The 19495-nt window shown below is 46.3% G+C and overlaps 1 protein-coding gene across 1 annotated transcript in view; it reads left to right on the plus strand.

Annotated features, from left to right (window-relative positions):
• Hsepi (D-glucuronyl C5-epimerase) overlaps positions 1 to 19495 on the plus strand; it is a 70695-nt gene that overhangs the window by 26663 nt on the left and 24537 nt on the right. The window contains exon 2 of the mRNA XM_050169656.2: positions 14211 to 14381. Within this exon, the coding sequence (XP_050025613.1) occupies positions 14228 to 14381 (154 nt within the window). The 5' untranslated portion in view covers positions 14211 to 14227. The remainder of the gene's footprint in view (positions 1 to 14210; positions 14382 to 19495) is intronic.

Below are 19495 nucleotides of genomic sequence, written 5' to 3' on the forward strand. Positions count from 1 at the left end.
TTGTGAACTAAACTTGCAATTCGCCTGAAAAGACACGGACTGTACCCTGTTTTGTCATTTAATTATGTCATTCAATTATGTCTGAACGTGAACAAACTCGCCCATCACCATGAATGATTTTATTAAGGCAGAAGTTAAAAGAGTAACAATAGAAGTCCTGAAGACTACGCTTCGATAAGTGGACCTGTATGCGGACGCGCACCTCACTCTCAAGGTGTCATGGGGAGGAGAATAAGTTGGTACGTGTATACAGTAACCTAAGGGTAGTCAACGTGTTAAAAAATGAAAGGGGGGGGGGGGGGGGTAATGATAGCGAGTGAACTTGTAGAGGTGCTGCGGTCGTTTGGTTTTTGCAAGTCGGGCGCTCCTTGACGCCAGGCTTGGTACTTACTCTTGGGCGTATGAGAGGGTGCGAATATCCGAAAATATCGAACAATGAATCAGTTAGATTTCCCTTTGACTCGATGCTCGAATCGAAGTAACTAATATTCGGAACACTGCGAGTATTTATAGAATAGTCTCCGAATTAATCCGCAGCTATACGTTCGAGCACTCGAAAAAAAAAAAAAAAGATGAAGCAGGGAGGAGATCTTTTTTCCATCCTCGGACAACTCAAGTATAACGCACAGCGCCAGCTTTCATACCTCTGTGGGCACAGTATTGATGTCGCTCACTAGTGCTCGTTTGACAGCGATGTTCATGTGCCACCAAGTTTATGTTATTATCGTATGGTTAGAGGTTTGGCTTTATCTATCGCATTAGGTCGCGGAGCTTCTTGTTGATCATGCACTGAGCAGTATACTATAATATGCTACGATCGCTTCGCTCGTGGAGCTGCTTTCTTGTTAAACAAGTTGTTTAATTTTAATGCCTGACTTACGTATAGGACATGGTGACAAATCAGCGCCTTCGACACCATATAGTCACTTCTGTATAGGAGCTCATTTCGGTGCACAGCGTTCTGAAATTCGTTTGTTGTTGGTTGGAATTTATGCAATATTTTGCGGAACCCAAGCGCTGCACTATAAGAACTTGCCATATTATTCGAAAACTGTTCGAAAAATATTCGATTCGTATTCGATTCGGCTTAAAAAGTTACTATTAGTACACTCCTACAGCGTCGGACTTGCAACATATAGGCTTACGTGCGACGAGAAAAAGGGATAAATTTACTATGGCTGGAGAGGTCGACTGAAGGAGCTGGCTACTTCAAAACTTTCATTGCTTCCCTGACGCGATCGACACAGAAAAAAAAGGAGCGAATGAATTGAGAAATCGAATGTCGCTGTAAACAAAGCAGCTATTCAACGCGCGCTGCGGCTTCTCATATTGAAAGACGCAATCAGGAAACTTCGTCGCTCCCTTAAACGAAGAATAATACAGAAAAGCGTGTAGCTTAGCAGTCGCGAAGTGAAACGAGGTCTGACGAAAATAAGTACCGTCGGCGCGAGCTGATTGAGTGTCTTGTTCGCAGCAAAGAAAATTAAAAGGGGGCCCCGAAGTTCGGGCGGCGGCAGTGTCGCAACAGGCACTGCGGCAGAGAAGCAGTCGTTTCGCGAGACTGAACTCGCATGACGCAAGCCTCCGTTCGTTTATAACGCCGGCGCCCGTTTTATTCATTGGCTGACGTGACTGCACGTAACCAAATAGGTTATAACACGCAGGGGTCCTGTTTGGCAACCATTCTTCCCGTCCGATTAAATTCTCTTATCATTCGAGCTCTCCAGTAGCCGGTCCTGGCGGTAACGGACGACGCGCGAATCGGTAACGATCGAGGGGCCACGAGAATGGGGAAAGATAGGTTGCGGAATCCGATTCCTCGTTACATATTGGGTTGCGCAAAATTGCATGTGTAACTACCCCGCTCGATTTCTCGTCTGTCTGAGCTGACGTGGCTGTCTACTTGTTCTCTTCATTTCAATTTTTCTTTGTTTGTTTTTTTATTCACTTTAAAGCCATCTTAGGGCCATACGCAAATCTCCCGCGTTTCTCTTATCTTTATCCTTTCCCTAATTCTCACCCTTGGCATCCTTGCTCGAAACGGAAAAGGCGCCGCATCTGTTGCATGCAGCCTCTGTCATCAGCACCGCTTTTGTTTAACGTAATGTGACAATCGCGTTAAATATATTTAGCACGTAATGTTGACGACGTCAATCCGCCGCGACGCCGGGGCCTGTACGTTTTTGAAGCTTCGTAAATGACCGCGTTGTAATCACAGCCGAAAACCGATTCATTCTTGCTGTGAAAACATGTATTCCGTGGTGTATACATGTATACCGGCTGTCCCGGTAAACTTGGACCAAGATTTAAAAAACAACCCAAGAGCTATAGAGAAATCGTACCGACTGCATAGTAGCTGTAGTCGTGTGCACTTACAGCCACTATTTTTTTCATTATGAAGTATCAATTAAATGCTTTTATAGTTAGTGAACTTTTTAATTATTGCTTGAATCTCGAACTTACAAAGTTGTAGGGCACCTCAATTAACCTCCGAATCAGGCATTTACTTCGTGCTAAAGTGTGCCTGGGTGTTCTTTTCCAAGGAAAAAATAAAAGCCCGCTAAATACGCGAAATATGAAATAGATGGGCGCTCACACGCCGCTACTCAAGCGCCTGCAAGCAACCTTTGAAAGATATGCGGCTGCATTCGTTTATCACCGCATCGTATACGGCTTCGTCATGTAGGATGGCTCCAGAGGTTTCGCGACCTAACTAGCGTGGTGCGAAAAGCGTCAAGATTTACGGACGTTAGAATGTTGTGCTCCATCATGAGGCACTCGGGATAGCTTTAAACCTTCGCAGATCATGAAAGAAAGCTACGAAATAAATTCAACCAATGTTTAAAAAATTGTCCGCAAAAGAACACGAAAAACGAAAAAAAAGGCAGCTCTCGGAAGAACAGAAAAGACCTACTCAGGAGTTTATTTCAATAAAAAATAAACCGAAAGCACGTAAGGCGTCTCTGTCGCCCACAGAGAAACATCCAAAAGTGCAACTGGTTTAGCCATTTACCGTTTCTGTCTCTTGAACTCCGGAAAAGCGGCAGAACAACGCAGTTTTTTACCTATTTCTACCTTTATCGCAAGCTTTTTTTTTTATGTAAGGATAGGGTGACATCTAAAAGTGCGTTAAACAGTCACGTTTTACACCAGTTTTTAGTTTTACACCAGTTTTTTCAAACAGGTCACCATCTAAAGCAATAAAGCACTTGCTTCTTTCCAGCAATTGTGCTGTTGCAGCTTTGACCACCGACGTTGGAATCTAGCGGCCGGTTCTGCTTATTTTTGCCTTTAGGGCGTCCGGTGTGGTAGCTTCGCTGCTATACACGTGATCTTTCACGTAGCCCAACAAGAAGAAGTCCAGCAGTGTCATGTCCGGCTACCTTGCAGGCCAGGGTACAGTTCCGTGCCGGCCAATCCACTGTCCAAGGGAAAGCTTGTCGAGCCACGCTCGAGACTGACTGCTACTATGCGCATTGTCAGAGTTGTCGGACGATCCCACCGCTGTCAACCAGATGTAGGAGTCGTCGGACGATCTCGCCGCTGCCACCATTTGAAGGAGTTGACGGTCGTAGAGAGGAACTCGGTGAACAGGATTTATTTACATTATTTACATCTTAGACAAGACATATATCGACAGTCTAGCGTGACTCCCAAATGGAGCACGCAAGACGACGCATACAGCAAACAGCTTACGAGCACACAGCTCATTAGTACATTTCGAGCACGACAACGAGCACCCACTAACAGCCGACAATCGCTGCTTATAAGCACTCCACTCGACGTCATAGTTCGACGTCATTGAAGATGACCCGCCCTTTTGGATGATGAGGGCTGTCGACTTGGAGGAGGATGAGGGCTTACATACACGTGCCGCACACACACACAGGTGTAAAGGTCCGGAGCCGACGTCAGAGGGGCTTCGTAGAACTCCTTCACTGGCAACGGCGACGAGGCCAGAGCGTAACGGTGGCGGTTTCAGCACAACGCCTGCTTCGTCGAACTCCTTCACTCGCAACGGCGACGAGGCTAGAGGTTGGCGGCGGCATTCCAAGATGAGGTTACCACCGCTGGCGTAACTGGCTGGCAAACTTGCACTGCAGCTGGCCGTTCTTAACGGCAGGATCACCATCGTGTTGCAACCAGATGTTCCGAAGGTGCGCAAGTGGAACGTTGCAACAGACTTCGTTCACGGGGCCCTCAAGGATGTCATTGACGTAGCGTTGCGTAGTTTGTGTGTTGTTAAAAAAAATGGGTCCAATGATGTTGCCATGAACAATACAGCGCCACACAATAAACGACAGCTGGTATTCGTGTCGTGCTTGTGTCAGCCAGGGGGGATTCCTATCACTCTAGTAGTGCGCGTCGTGAAGGTTAAGTTACATGTTTATGGAGAAATTAGCCTCACCCGTCCAAAGCACGCAAGTGAGAAAGTTCGGTTCTTCTTCAGATTTCGTGAAAATCCAGTTGGCAAAGTCTGTTTTCAAAATTTCGGTCTTCAAGTATTTGACGAAGATGTATGTACGTGGTGCGGCTGCATGTGACCTTTTTTTCAATCCTCCACACTGATGACCTTGAGTTTCCGGCCTCCGCACTGGCTTCTTGAACTACCGTCGCAGTCCTGTGTCGCTTTCTTGCGAAGCTACCCGTCTCGCAAAGGACTTCGTACGTTCTAAGTATTGTTGACGAACTAGGGCGTCCTCCACAATTCCACATCCAAATATCTAGCATGGCTGCCTTCCTCTTGTCGTCGTGCGCCGCGCCCCCAGAGCCAGGATCATTGAAGGGCATGACTGTCTTCTTGAAGAGCAGGTCACTGGCGTGATACCGTCGAGATCTCCCGTTATTGTTGTCTACGCACTGACACGCCAAGCAAAAAGGATTTACGTGATCGACAACAGCATATGCTGGCCGTACAGACCCGCCAAAACGCATTAGATGGACATAGCCTGCGCAAGGTTTTGTTTCTATTGCCAAAGGAACAAAACGAACATACGTTCCGGGCGCGCCTATCTACGGAACAAGATGAGTGCGCAATATTGCAGTCCCAAGTGCGCCGTCACGGTTTCCCGGCTTCGAAATCCCCCCTCCCCTCCCCCCTACGGCTCCGCTATGCTTATCAATGCCTCACCGGCGTGTTCTCATGTTGATGCGACTATCACATAGCGTAAAGCCCTGTATCGAACTGCCGCCGCTAGTGATACCGTGTATCCATGGCTATTCGCTTGGGAGCGCTTGAGTAGCAGCGCGAGCGCGTATGTATTTCGTTTTATGTTTCGGGCGCTTTTGCTTTTTCTCGGAAAAACCAACGAGGTGAAGCTGAGCACGAAACAAATGCTTGATTCGGAGGTTATTTGAGATGCCCTACAACTTTGTAATTAATATGGTTGGGGTTCAATCAATAATTAAAAAGTTCATCATTTAAAAGCATTTAATTAATTGATGCTTTGTGATGAAAAAAAAAATACTGGCTGTAACTGCACACGACTACGGCTATATGCAGTCGGTACGATTTCTCTAGAGCTCCTGGTTTTTATTTTTAATTATTTAATCTTGTTTCAGTTAACTGGGACACCCGGTATACTGTACACGCATTGTTGCCGTGTTTAGCAAAGTGGTCGTAGCGCGGCATGAGCGCTCCGACGCCGAAGGACTCCACGCTGTAATTAAGTCTGAAATGCGATTCACGTGCATACCGCTAGAGGTCCTAAAGGTCCTCTTCACTCTGAAGTCACTAGACTTCACTCTCGGGAACTACGCCGCAAGGCCCGCACAGTTTACGCCAGTTTGCTCAACGCACAGTTATGGCTGGTTACTGGAGTTTGAATTCTCCGTATGGGTTTCTCGAGTGCCAACAAAGGTTATCCTCTCGTGAGCGGACTGTTTTTGTATGGTCTTCCTTCGTCTTTTTTTTTTCTTTTCCTCTCTCTGTCTCTAGCACGACAGCATTCCTGTTTGCCTGTCTGTCTGACTTAATTGGAAGTCGCTCCTGCTCCGCTTACCTCACCGGCCTGCCATGGCTTTTTTTTTTTTTTTTTCGGCACCGCGCGTAACTTGAGCTGGCGAACTTGGCGGCGTGTTCGACGGCTAGGCTGGCTGCTGCTGCTGCTGCTGCTGCTGTTACTATACCCGCTTTGATAATTCGGCGCCGGAAATGAGCGGCCCCGAAAGTGCTGCGCGCCGCTGATTGGGGGGGGGGGGAAGCACTTGTTTCGGGAGCCGCGCACTTCCCTCTTCCACGATGCGCGCTCCTCTCTATACAGCGAACCAGCGGCTCCTTCGGGAAATGACCTTTTTCGGGTCTGTTGCGACGTTGCTTTCGCCTCCCGCCTGACCGCTCGCCATTTCCCCCGCGCCCTCTTTCTGCCGCATCTCGCTCCATCTCTCGGCTTCTGTCGATTTCCTCTTTCCGAAGAACGGACGCTGCGTTTGACGTCACCGCGGTTTCCTTTCCGTTTATTGGTATAATATTGTTTATTTTTTTCTCCACAGTTGTCACGACCTTTATGGGGCCTATACTGGTGTATACTGTGCGCAGGAAGGGGAGCAGAAAAGAAATATTATGGGAGAAGAGTAGAGAGATATGACCGCTTTTAGGCTGTTGATCGAATCCTCATGCGCGAGTCCTCTATCCGTCCGTTGGCCGCGGGAAGCCCTGCTCCCCGAGTGTGCATGTCTGTGCGCCTTTTTCTCTCTTTCAGTGTGCGTGCGTGTGTGCGAGTGCGCGCGTGTGCGTGAGCGTGTTTACCGAACGCAAACAGGGCAGCGCGCAGACCAAGATTAAACGCGTGCGAAAGGGACTGAACGATTTCTCGTTGCTGCAGAGCGCGGGACCGTCACCATAGTGCTCCTTTTGTTTCTACTACTGTCTTTGTTCGCTCTATCCGTAGGTGTTGGCCCATGTTCGTCTCACTTCGTTGCGTGTTTGCGTCGGGGCTATCGGATACGTCGGCATGGCGGCCGACAGCTATACTTAAACTTCGCCGGTTGGAGCGACTTTCGCAAGGTCGGGAAAAGGGACTCGAAATTCGATTTTCGGTTCAGTGAGGCGTGATCGTTCGTGTACGCGCGGTGGTGTCGCCAACGGGAAGTAGTTGTAGTAGAATACGTCCTGTAATATGCCCGTATTCGCGGCGCCCTCGGCTGATCCCCGGGCCTCCTCTGATCGTGGTTGAGCTCCTCCAAGGTCACGTAGCGTTTTCTCACGGCACTTTTCGCTTTCTCTTCACGCTTTTAAGCTTTACTCGCTTGTTTTTGAAAATGTAAACTAGTTCGCTGTGCCGCTTATGCTGGAGATGTGTACTTGGGCTGCCTATGAGAAAATAAGCAACGATTTAGTAAGTGGTAATATAAAGCACGGGTGAGTGCTCTAGTAGCAGATATTGAAGATGGAAGTTTTACGTCTGAGCGAAAGGCCCAGAAAGCCGCACCGTCATTAATTCATGACCATATTAGACAAAACTGGCGGTAGTTGGAAAGCCGTGTTTGGTGAAGCTTTCTTTTTTTATGGCGTCCGAAGGTTTAGAAACTGAGGCTGGTGGTGGCGCACTGTGACGTTTGTCCGTATAGGACGCCTAACTACCGCTGTTCTTCGACGGAAGGTGGCGCAGTCATCGAGGCACTCTATTTGCCCGCGGCATTGGCATTGTGGCATTGGAGGCCCACGGTAAAACGACAGATTGATTCAGTGCAGGGTGATAGGAGTATGGCCTCTTTTGAAGTCCGAGAAACACAGAGCAAAATTAGTGTTGAGGAAAGACTGAGAAACATGGACGAGAAAAAATCCAGCGATACACAAATGTATGTACCTCAACAGCGTAGATATATACGGAATGGAGGAAGAGATCAAGAAAGATATAGCAACGAAATACAGGGTAAATGGACGTACAGTTAGACAACCCGGTGATTATGGCCATTGTCAGATTCGACGTCTTGTCAGCGCTGATTGGCCCAGGGGGCAGATACAGGCCTCTCTTATTGGCTCAATATGCCGCCATTACAGAATTCGACAGTATGGCGCAATTTGACAATGTTCAGAACAGGAACCCCGGAACGTTTAATAAGGAATATGCAGTAACATATATCGTAAATTGAATGCACGCTGAGGGTGGACGCAGAAGTGTCGGTTCATGGTGTTTATCGAAGACGGCATGCTAGAAATCAGGAAAGAAAATTTGTAAAACGCAATGGTTGAGCTGGCTGTCTGAAGACAAAAAACATGCAACAGCAATTATTCGCCGTAGGGCATGTGTGTTGCTTCGGAAATAAAAAAAGGAAACAGCTCGGTACGCTGTAATGCAGTGCCAAGATATACAACCAGCCAGAGTCGTATATAGGTAGTGTCCACCTTTCAGAAGCGCTGGAGTTCGTTCAAAGCTGATGGGAGCGTTAACTGGTCAGCGGTCAACGTAAGCGAGGAGACCTTTAGCGTATTGGCGAAAAAACATAAATAAAAGAAGCCCGGTAATGATGGGGCCGGAAGCTCTGCTGGGATAGTTGTTTGTACAAGATATACGGTAGAGATAGGCAAAATAATAAATTACAATAACATAGCAATGCCTGTTTGGCTCACGCAGGCTTGGCGTCTATTTGTTGCCGCCCCGTTGCAAAAGGGATACCATTAGGAATGATCATCATCACCGCATGCGTCTGTAAGGTCCGTCACCGTCAACGAGGATGGTTGCGGTAGGGTTCGGTGGCTGAAATCCGCTGCTCGTGATGCCGCGTGGAAGCGCCGCCGCGTGGCGTCTCCTTATCAAGCTGCGCCGTTCCTTCTAGTCTGTGCTTCCGCACTGCGTGGGATGTGTGATGTGCATTGTTTTGCCGCTATGAACGCGTCCGCTACGTTTCGATGATTCTACAAGGGCGAGGGAACTTGCGGCTTGGCGCAGCTCACGCGAGGACAAGCGCCGCGACACGTAATGAGCCGCATCGAAAGGCCGGCCCCGTTGGCGGCTGGCTGGCTGTGGCACGTCCGCAAGTGACCTCCCAGCCGCTCCGCTCCGTCCGATGAGATTTCGCTGCGAGTCGAGCAAAGGCTGTGTGCACGAGACTTGGACCGCTCGGGGAATATCGCATGCTACCGAGCACAGGTACACTCTGAGAACAGTTGCACCCTTTGGGGTGTATATTTGCCACACAACGATAATCGTCATCTGTCTTGCCCGCATTTCCTTTCTTTAACGGGCGCAGCGTTTTGAAGAAAGGAAATGCGGGCAAGACATATGAAGATTATCGTTTTGTGGCAAATATACACTACAAAGGGTGTAAACTTTTCTTAGAGTGTAGCAGTCCCGCCGGCCTGTTGTCGCTGTCGCTGCACGTCCACATACGAGTGTTGAGAACGTGCGAATTATTATGAATATATTACTTGGTTACTTGCTTACTTACTCACCTATTCATTTATTTATTTGTTTTGCACTTCGGCGAGTGTGGAATCGCCCGACATAGCAGCAGTTGACGTGAGACTAGTGGCGCCACCTTTCTACAACCATACGCAGTGCACTGACATAATCGTGGCCTTCGAGATCGCAGAGGAAGCTCTAGCTCTGCGCCAGAGGAGCCTGGAATTGTTTACGAAAACTTGTAAGTTTAAAGAAAAATAGATGCAGGATTTTTTTACAGATACGTAGCTCTGCACCAAAAACGTGTACTGCAGTTTTCTAAGGCGACAAATTTGGTATAGGAATTTACAGCTTATGTTAATTTTTAAAACGTTTACAAGGGTCTTGCAAAATTCCTATTCACCAGTTAGTGATACATTTCAGAGGGGTGTGTAATACATCATCTTCGTTCGCTTTATATGTACTTATTAAGTCCAGTTTACAGAAATGTGATATCTCCTTTCATTGCTGACACGTAGAGTTGTAAACTTTACAGTTTCGTTTCTTGAAATATTGCAATTATTATTATTTTTTCTTTGAAGTAAACGGCCTAAATAAAAAAAAATCCACTTCCTATGATCACTGGATTTTAATTGTTTCTTCTAAATCTAACAAACCTTATCAAATTCGGTGCAGTGGTGTTTCGCGCGCATATATTATCATGAATACCTATCATGACCGTACAACTTGTTCCCAGCGTTATTTGCTTTTTTTTTTTCGATGGTCGGAGACTTACGCGCAACACAGGTAGACGTTGTGTTCTACGTATATATATATATATATATATATATATATATATATATATATATATATATATATATATATACATACATACGACCTTGAGAGCTATTTCGTTAGGTAAATACTTTGCCTGGTTTGATTACTGCGGTAATCTAAGCGAGCAAATATTTTTGAAGCTCTACGCGATGGGTATGCAAGATTCGGAGCATTGATTATACGCGAGCCGCAAGCCCTCGCATAATAAATGTTCCAGGCATAATAAGTATGTTTGTTTTAATATTCTTGCGTTCGCGCGCGCGCCCCTGAGGAGAAAAAAAAAAGACTTTGCCAGATCAGTATGTTTACGCGAACTTTCACGTCCTCAACCCTTTACGCTTCACGCTCAATCAGGCGAGCATTGTCCAGAGGCATTGTTCACTGAGAACAATACCACTGGCACGTTGGCTGCGCAGTTAGCTCTGTCTCTCTTTCGCCAAATGAGCTTTGTTCTGAACTGAATTAAAAATTTGAATAACGAGGTGGAGTGGCAGCCATTGCTCAATATGGCATTTAAACGAACATTTTCCTCATGAAATGGCACTGTGTTCTGCGAACACTACTGTGTCGCTCTTTTTTTTTCTTCTTTTGTCGTTCACCCCGCGTTCTGTCACGAAGGTGTTTCTCTGCATGTGCCCGTACAGTTTGAGTGTGTCCCTGTTTCGTGTTATTATTATTATTATTTGTACTTACCGATTCATGTTTATTTTTGTATTTTCTCCCTCTTCAGAATCTCCGATTTCTGCACCCCTAGTTCTGAAATCGGACAGGTGTTATGTCCAGAACGGCATTTGCGAGGCAGCTCATTCCGTGTCCCCATTATATATTTTTTTTCATTTGGAATTGTTTTTGTATTTGCAAATTACTCAATTAATACACTTGGTCGGACGCTTATTATGGCGCTAAGCAACAACTATGAAACCTTCACACTGGTGCATTTACCAAGAATTGACAAAGATACGCAGTGTAATGCACACGTGGTAGCAGTAGTTTTCCACCGCAAGATACAGTTGGGTACGATGGTGAAACAACGATGTTGAAGAAAATGGTGATGATGATGATGTGGTGGTAGTGATGATGATGATGACATGCAACCATTCAAACGACCAAAATTTGTTGGCGAAAGAAAACCTGCTCAGTCTAGGAGCAATGAGTGCCTACACGTTGGATGCGCGCAGCTTCTTTTTCAGGGAAGTGTGGTGTGGGATATATCGCGTTGCCTCGCGGCCGGCGAGGTGGTCTCTGCACAGCCATCGCCTCTCGAGTGAAACACCAGCACCGGTGTCTTCCTCCTCCCCTTCCCCCCCAGATCGAAGTCGTCGCCCGAGAGTCCTATTTGCAAGTTAATGAGCGCCGAAACTGGCGGTAGCTTCTCCTTCGTTCGTTCGTCGGCCCTCTGTCGTGCTTCGGTCCTTTTTGATCGTGTCCGCGGGCCCACATTAGCATCGATCCCCCCTTCCTCCCTCCACCGCGTGCGTGTCCCAGTGTTGTGAAAGGAGGGTTGGAAGAGAGGCTAGCAGGTGCGCGCGCGCCGGTCGTGCCCCTGGTGACTGGACGGGAATGGACACCGTGCGCGGTGCGTTCAAACTGCGGAGACGATCTCGCGTAACCTGTCCCCCTCCCCCTGACTCATCTCTTCCCCTCCTTAGATGACCGGTTTCACTTCCCTTTCGTCATCTCTGTTATTCCTGCGCATTGTGTACCTTGCTCTCGATCTATGCAATAAGCCCGCCTGCTTCGATTGCGACGTCCTTGTGTGGACATCTTTCAGTGTGCTTCGCTTTCTCTCTCTCTCTCTTTCTTTTCTCGCTCGCTTCATATCAAAGTGATCTCCGCTTGCGTCCGCTATCGCCGGCCACTGTCGCTGTCGTCGTGTGCCGGACGTATGCGCGTCCTAGGCCTCGGCCGCCGTGGCTTTAGCAGCGTCAGCGCTTTCCGGGGGCACCGCCTCGTTTTGAATAGGTTATTTATGGGAGCCAGATTAGACGAGCTACGCCCATCAAGATTATCAATTCTGCGTGCTTTTTTGTCGAGCTTCGTGTGCTTAGTTCGGAGTTCAGTAAGCGATATGTCAACACACACACGCACACTCCTTTCTGTTTTATTGATTCTATTGACTTTGTGTGCACTTTATAAGTTCTTAATCAGCAGGCTACATTCTGGGGATATATTGGTGCGCTGGTTGGTTGGCCATTGTTGTAGTAAAGGTGCAGCTGTTGCGGGCACGTGTGCAAACAGCGTAAAAAGAAAAACACGACCACTCGTGTTTGCATCCCTTGGTGTTCGTTTGTGCGTTACAGGCGCCCACTTTCGCTCTGGGAATATGCGAAAGTTCAACTCGTATTTATGATGGCGAGTGACATGGTACCTTTACGGTCTCGTCTTTGTCTGCCAAACGAGTATTTTTTTAGTGCGATAGTATTGGTTAAAACACGTTGGCGGGCTAGTTGGTTAGAATCCATGGTAGAGTGTATAAGCGCGACTGTACGAGGACGTAGAAAGAAACAGATACACAGACACAACGCTGGAGTGTCAAAGTGGAAAAACGTGTGTGAAGTGTGGGAAGCTGGTCACGTGATAGAGGTAGGTCACTTGGCGCGTGTGTGTATATATATATATATATATATATATATATATATATATATATATATATATATATATATATATATATATATACATACAGATATATATATATATATATATATATATATATATATATATATATATATATATAGAGAGAGAGAGAGAGAGAGAGAGAGAGAGTCAGGACGTGTATAGAGTTAGCTCCTGAACAGCGCTTTCCAATGTGGTTAATGTAGTTTGTATCATGGGTCTGAAACCTCGGAGAGGTGTGACGTGATGCCAAATGCATTTTTCTCGCATTTACTACTAAATCGCCATGGATTTCTTTTTTTTTTTTTTTTCCTGGTCTCGGGAAAAATAAAATTTGAGGTGTAACTGGATGGTACAGGTAGCCATTTCCACATATGTTCAGTTGTGGATTATCATTTTTTAACCTATTTTAACCTTGTGTAATTGATGGTTTGGCCAGAATGAAAACTGTTGAAATAGCTGTAAAAGACATTGCCAGGCAGCAATGTCTTCAAGGTGAACTTAAGGAAAGTGAAAGTAAGACTTCAGACAATAAAAATAAAAAATATGCAGGTATGTAATACCTCATTGCACATTGAATATACTTGCCTTTATAAAGAGCTTTAAAAGATATAGACGAACTAGAGGTGCAAGCAGAAAATATATATTGTTCTATGTATACGTTGCAGTTATGTAAGATGACAGTGAGCTCAGCAGGGCAACACGTGAATTGTTACATATGAAATGTCACCAAAAACCTTGTAATAATAATAATAATAATAATGTAAACAAAAGGACTTCATGAAATACTAACATCTCATTTACAGCCATTTCAACAGTTTTCATTCTGGCCAAACCATCAATTACAAAAGGTTAAAATAGGTTAAAAAATGATAATCCACAACTGAACATATGTGGAAATGGCTACCTGTACCACCCAGTTACACCTCAAATTTCTTTTTACAGAGACCAGAAAAAAAAAAAAAGAAATCTTGTTATTGTTGCGTGGGTACGAATTTATTCCTAATGAAACAAAACCGTATAGTTCGAAGTCGTATTAACCATGTGAATAATTGTGTATATTCTCAATGCTCTGGTGTTACATTTATGAAATTCTGTTGGGTGGCTACGAACATTGATGTATTATTCTTATATACTGTAATATTTTTGCACATAACCCCCATAACTTTACTGTATCATAGACAAATTGCTGATGACAATTTTGCCAAAACAAGCACACTAAGAGCTCTCATTTCAACGTTGCGATTTAAAAAAGCATGGGGTATTTCAAGATACCGTTTGCAAGTGATATGTTGTTATGTAATATCATAAGAAGCTTCTTATGATATGAATAATAAGAATCGGGCCCCTCAGTTAACCCCTTTCTTCTCATGTTGTTATGTAAAAAATTTACGTTGACTGTATCATCATAAGCAAAAATTTCTGCTCACCACGCAGGTACAGAGCCAAGCAATATGCTGCTGGGAGGCGGCGTGAGGATGCGGACAACCAAGAAGTTGCTGCTTGTGCTAACCCTGTCGGGTGCTGCACTGACGCTGCTCTCCTACCTGGCCCGCTGCAGCACACGCAGTCCCCTCAGCGTGGCCGAGCCACTTCTCATGCAGGCAAGTACCGTAATGTGCCAGCACCCTGCCTGGCTGCTTAGTCGAATGCATCTTCGCAGCTCCAGCAAAACAGTTTCATGTCTCTCTTGCACACGATGCCACTCATGTGTGTGCTCTTACTCATCCATCACTGCTCCAGTTGTTCGTTGATGAACTTTTGCTATACTCATGGATGACCTTCTATGGCAACGAAAGGAATGCTACGAAGGCAAAGCGTGCACAAATGAGAGCACCTTTAAAGGTAAGTCCCATGTTGTCATCCACGTTAGCTTAACTTAAGGAAGAGGAAACATGAGAACTTTATTTACAACAGCGGGGGAAATAAAAATAAGAAAGAACACACCACTGAGTGTTGCTATTCTCTTCGATGTCTTGGAAAATGCGAAACCGCTGCACATGGAAGTTTAGGCCGATTCAGTATCTGATCCAAGAAACCGAAAGCGCTGTCAAGTGCTGCCGGACTACTTAGCACAGTAACATCTGCAGAAGCTCCGCCCCATAGTTCAGATACGATGCGCCTTGGTGAAGTCTCTGAGTTTTCTGTGGCGCCATCTAGCATGTACTTGACAAGTGGTGGCTGTCGTCTCCTAGACTTCAGTGCATACATTTACGTCCTTTTATTTTTTTTAATGAACCTTTCTTTTTGGAGTTCATTGATTTTGACACTGTGATTAGTGATTCAACAGGGTTAGTGCGGAGGTCACCTTCAAAGCAAAGTTTTCTTTATGGCGTCTGTCATGTTAAGTACTGAGGTTACTGGTGGTGGCAGTTGCAATTAGATTGTGGATAGGATGGTGCAGGCTGTGAAGAGGGGAGAGGGGCAATGCAGAGAGGTTGAAGAGGGAGGAGACTTGCTAACACATGTTGTTTGGTTAGTGAAAGCAATAACATCTTTATGCTGCCATGGCAGGTGGAGACAGCACGCGAGTTGGGGGTGGTGTGATGTACTTACACTCATTCATCTGCATTGGCAAAGTAGGAGCGGCCCACAGTGTCTGTGAGCTCTGCATGAGATATCTTGTTTTAGATTCTTTTTTTATTGATTAGACATGTAGAACACAAGAGGTTTAGACAAGATTACGTGAATCAGTGCAGACACGACCTTATATCGCAAGTAAATTTTTCCGTGAGTGCAGATCTCGGAGACACTTATGACGCACAAGGGGCTTCATGAACCAGGGCAAGACTTGGTAATAACTTGCTCGCAACATGAATTGAAACAAGATTAAAGCAAAAGATCAACAAAGAAAACCTCAGGTTAGATCTACCATTTTGACAAAACACTCCTACATTTTGCAAGAAATATATCACAAAGAAATAGTATGAAAGAGGCATTGCCATTACTCAACTCTAACATATTCACTTATATATTTGTTTGTACCTCAGGACAGTATGCGAGGAAAAATCAGAAAGTCTTTGCCCGTATCTTTTATTAGCCAAAATAAGGCACATACAGATAATTACAAGTATACATACTATTCTACGTACCTTACACTATTTTTCCGCTTAGTCCCCACACCAGTTCAGACATTTGTCACATGGCAACAATAAATTTCAAATGCCCCTGTGGTAAAATTTGTCCAGCTGACTGGCAAACCACCATCATTGTCATGCAAGTCTTCACAGTCTTTTGCAAACTAACACCACCACCTCACACTTCTCAAAGCCAGGCACCTTACCCGATACGTGGACTGCATTTATCTGTGGATTTTGATGGGCGTTCATTCCTTGCTCCATAGAAAACGAATGACATTTGGTTGTACGTGTGCTGTGGACATGTGAAGCACAACCACAATCTGCAGCAACTGACAGCAGCGCCGCCGTGCTGCGGAGCTACTGGCAGATAAGGCTGGGGCGGTCCAAGAAAGGTCCACCACTGGGAATGGATATGTTGACTTCGTATTTACAGCCATAATTTGGCTTAAAAGAAAGACGGGGGCTGTAGAGGAGGATTGGAATGGTATAGTGGGTTTTCCTCTCCAGCGCTTTCTAGTGGGTCGTAATGGAGCAAAATTGGTGGAGACGTTAGCAAACGACGAAGCTTCATGAAGGCCTCATTGCATTTAGACGACCACGAAGTGAGGGGTCCATTGCTTCTAAGTAGCTTCATCAGGGCCGATATTATGGCAGCGAAATTGCAGATGAAGCATCTGAAGTAAGAACAGAGACCTGGCGGCAAAGAATGTTGCCAACTTGTTCGTTGATTACACGAGGTTCTGCAGGAGATACACGTTACGGACGTTGCCGCAATGGCGGTTGCGAGCCAGTGTCAATCCGATGAGTAACAGTTGGCATCCGGCCCAGGGAACATTGCCCTACGTCGAAAGAACGAAATTGTTCTAAGAGGCACAAAACGTGAGACCTCTGGACCGGTGTAAGGTCACCAGCAATAGAAGAACCAAACACTTCACGGGGCGATAAGTCACATAGAAACAGCACTGAGCACAGTGGAACTAGTACAGTAACGGTCATCAGGTACATCCATAACTTGCACGTCCTCGATCGCTTCTACATTGCCAAGACATCCCATCGGAGCAGCGTCACACGGTATGGCAGCGGGTTGCAAACGAAAATGGTGCTGGAGCTCTGTGGGATGTCTACTGTCGTGAAATGTAAGAACAGACCTTTCCGAGTGAGAAAGCGGTCAAATGGTGACAGTAGCGCAACAGCGTCTGAGATTCTGCTGCAGTACATGGGCATGACTGTTGACGCGGTCGGAGGAACGTGGGAGTAGGCTTACCGTTGACACGTTCAGAGGAACGTGGCAGTAGGCTTGGACAAGTAGCTTCCCTGAAAGAAATGTCGGTGAGCAGCAAATCTAAAAGCAACAAAAGTTCTATTTCTGCCTGCGCGCAATGGATGATGGCATTGTGGCTCGAGAGAAAATCCCAGCCGAGGATAACGTCACGAGAGCACGAGGAAAGGACTATGAGTTCTATGGCGCATAGAAGGTCGGCAATGACAACACGAGCAGTGCAAGCCGCTAAGGGGTGAATATTCTGAGGGGTAATTGAAGATTGGTGGGAGAGGCCTTCATCCTGCAGTGGACAAAAAATAGGTTGTTGATGATGATGATGACGATTCTGAGCACTGGCTGTGCGGAGGGACAGCCCAGAAAGGGGCGTCGTGACTTTCCGAAGTATATGGCAAAGCTTAGCGTCCACAACACATACGGCGGTTCCTGTGTCCACGAGTGCAGATGCGTGAACACCATCAACAAGCATGTTGATTACGTTCAAGGGACTGCGTTGAGGACTCTTCGACGGTGTTGCAGCCCTTGCCTCTTGGACTACGACGATTAGTTTTCCACGTCACGAGCGATGGGGCGAGGTTACATCGGCGACAGCGCGCGACAATGGAGGAGACTGTGAACGGCGCGTAGTTGGTGTCGGACGCAAAGTCGGCCACTACTCAGAGCACCACCGATTTTTCACCCTTTGCCTTACTGTGCGGTAGGCACCTGTCGCACAACATCAACACAATTCTACCATAGCGGCATGATTCATCTGCATGTGCTCCGATTTCTGCCATGGCAAGACATGCTGAAAAGTGCCACGACCTCGCTCGGGCCATTACCTTCAGTGTCCAAGAGCGCCAGAAGAGCACTCGTGATGACACCACTTCTGCGCCCACTTTCCTTCCTGGCACACTTGTGTGGCTCTCGGTTCCTTCCACTGCACCTGGTCGCTCTTCAAAACTACTACCCAAGTATGAACGGCCCTACAGTGTCGTCGAATGCGCATCCCTGGTCAACTACGTGATCGAAACCGTTGGATCGTCTTTGGACATGCGCCGTCATGGATGAGACATTGTCAACATCGACTGCCTCAAGACCTACTATTACCCACTCATAGTGACAAGCTGTTAGGTCACTAGGTGGCTCCCTTTTTCTTCCTGGGAGTAATTTTAGAGGAGGATTGGAATGGTATAGGCACCCTGCAATGAAGTTTGGCTGTACATCTCACGCCACCTAGCAGCGGCAGTAAGCACCCATGAGTAGGCCGTCACCGCCATTTCACCATTGACCGTACTGTGCTCAGGCCTGCCTCAAAGCCTCCTTTTCCAATTTTGCAATGGATTCACCACATGATTCACCATGCTCCTCCATGAGAAGCGTGAACGAAAAGAACATGTGCAGATAGCGCTGCATTAAGGATTGTCATAACCACGAAGGGGGTGTCGGCATCAAATTGTACCGCTTCCCTTCAAAACCGTGGGAAGCAACCCGGCAGCTGAAGTGGATCGTTGCGGTTCATGTTGCTCTTGCAAATTTCTGTTAATCGAACTAAGGCATAAATGTCAAAAGAAAGAAAAAAGCACCAGCAGGCAGCATCCGTAAAAATGCACAGCAAAGCGACAACTGCATAAAAACGCGTGAACTGATTCCCACTGTTGTAAATTAGTTTAGATAGTTGTTTAGCTCGCCTCACTCCAAAACAAACGTGCAATGGTCATTACGTATCAAATCTAGCCTCGTAAGCTCTCCATGCTGGAGCTTTGTACTTTTTGTTGTGCATTAATAAGCCAACGCACCGCTTCTTTCTGCGCCGAGATCAAGGCGTGACTGCGGGAACCGGGCTTATCCATGCTGACGTTTTCTTGCGCTTAGAACAACCAAATTAAGGTTGGTGTGCACTGCAACACGCATTGAGTATTCACAAATTAGCATTTCTCTTGCGCACATCTGTTCAGTCTTTGTGTTGTTTAGTCTCAGCTGATTGCTGTCTATTATGTTAAAATGGTGATGACCTCTCACGTTGGAGCCCAAACGACAATACCAGGATATGCTCGAGGCACTTTGTCAACGGAGAAAAAAAGCACTTACCTGCCAATTCGCAAGAACTTCTACAATTGTGAGGTGCAGGGCACGCTCCAAGTAATGAAGCCACAAATGACAGTTGAAAAACATCTACGGCCGTATTTGCTCGCTTAAGTGGCATAAAATAATTATTTGTTAGCTTCCTTTGAGTTCGACGTTGTGAACATGCTTGCTTTGTTGTGACAAACACTTTGCGACCTACGGTCGTTGTTTAGTGGCTGTGGTGTTGGGTTGCTAAGCACTAGGTCGCGGGATCAAATCCTGGCCACCGCGGCTGCATTTCGATGGAGGCAAAATGC

Source organism: Dermacentor andersoni, chromosome 3, assembly GCF_023375885.2.
Source record: "Dermacentor andersoni chromosome 3, qqDerAnde1_hic_scaffold, whole genome shotgun sequence".
NCBI classification, from domain to species: Eukaryota; Metazoa; Arthropoda; class Arachnida; order Ixodida; family Ixodidae; genus Dermacentor; species Dermacentor andersoni.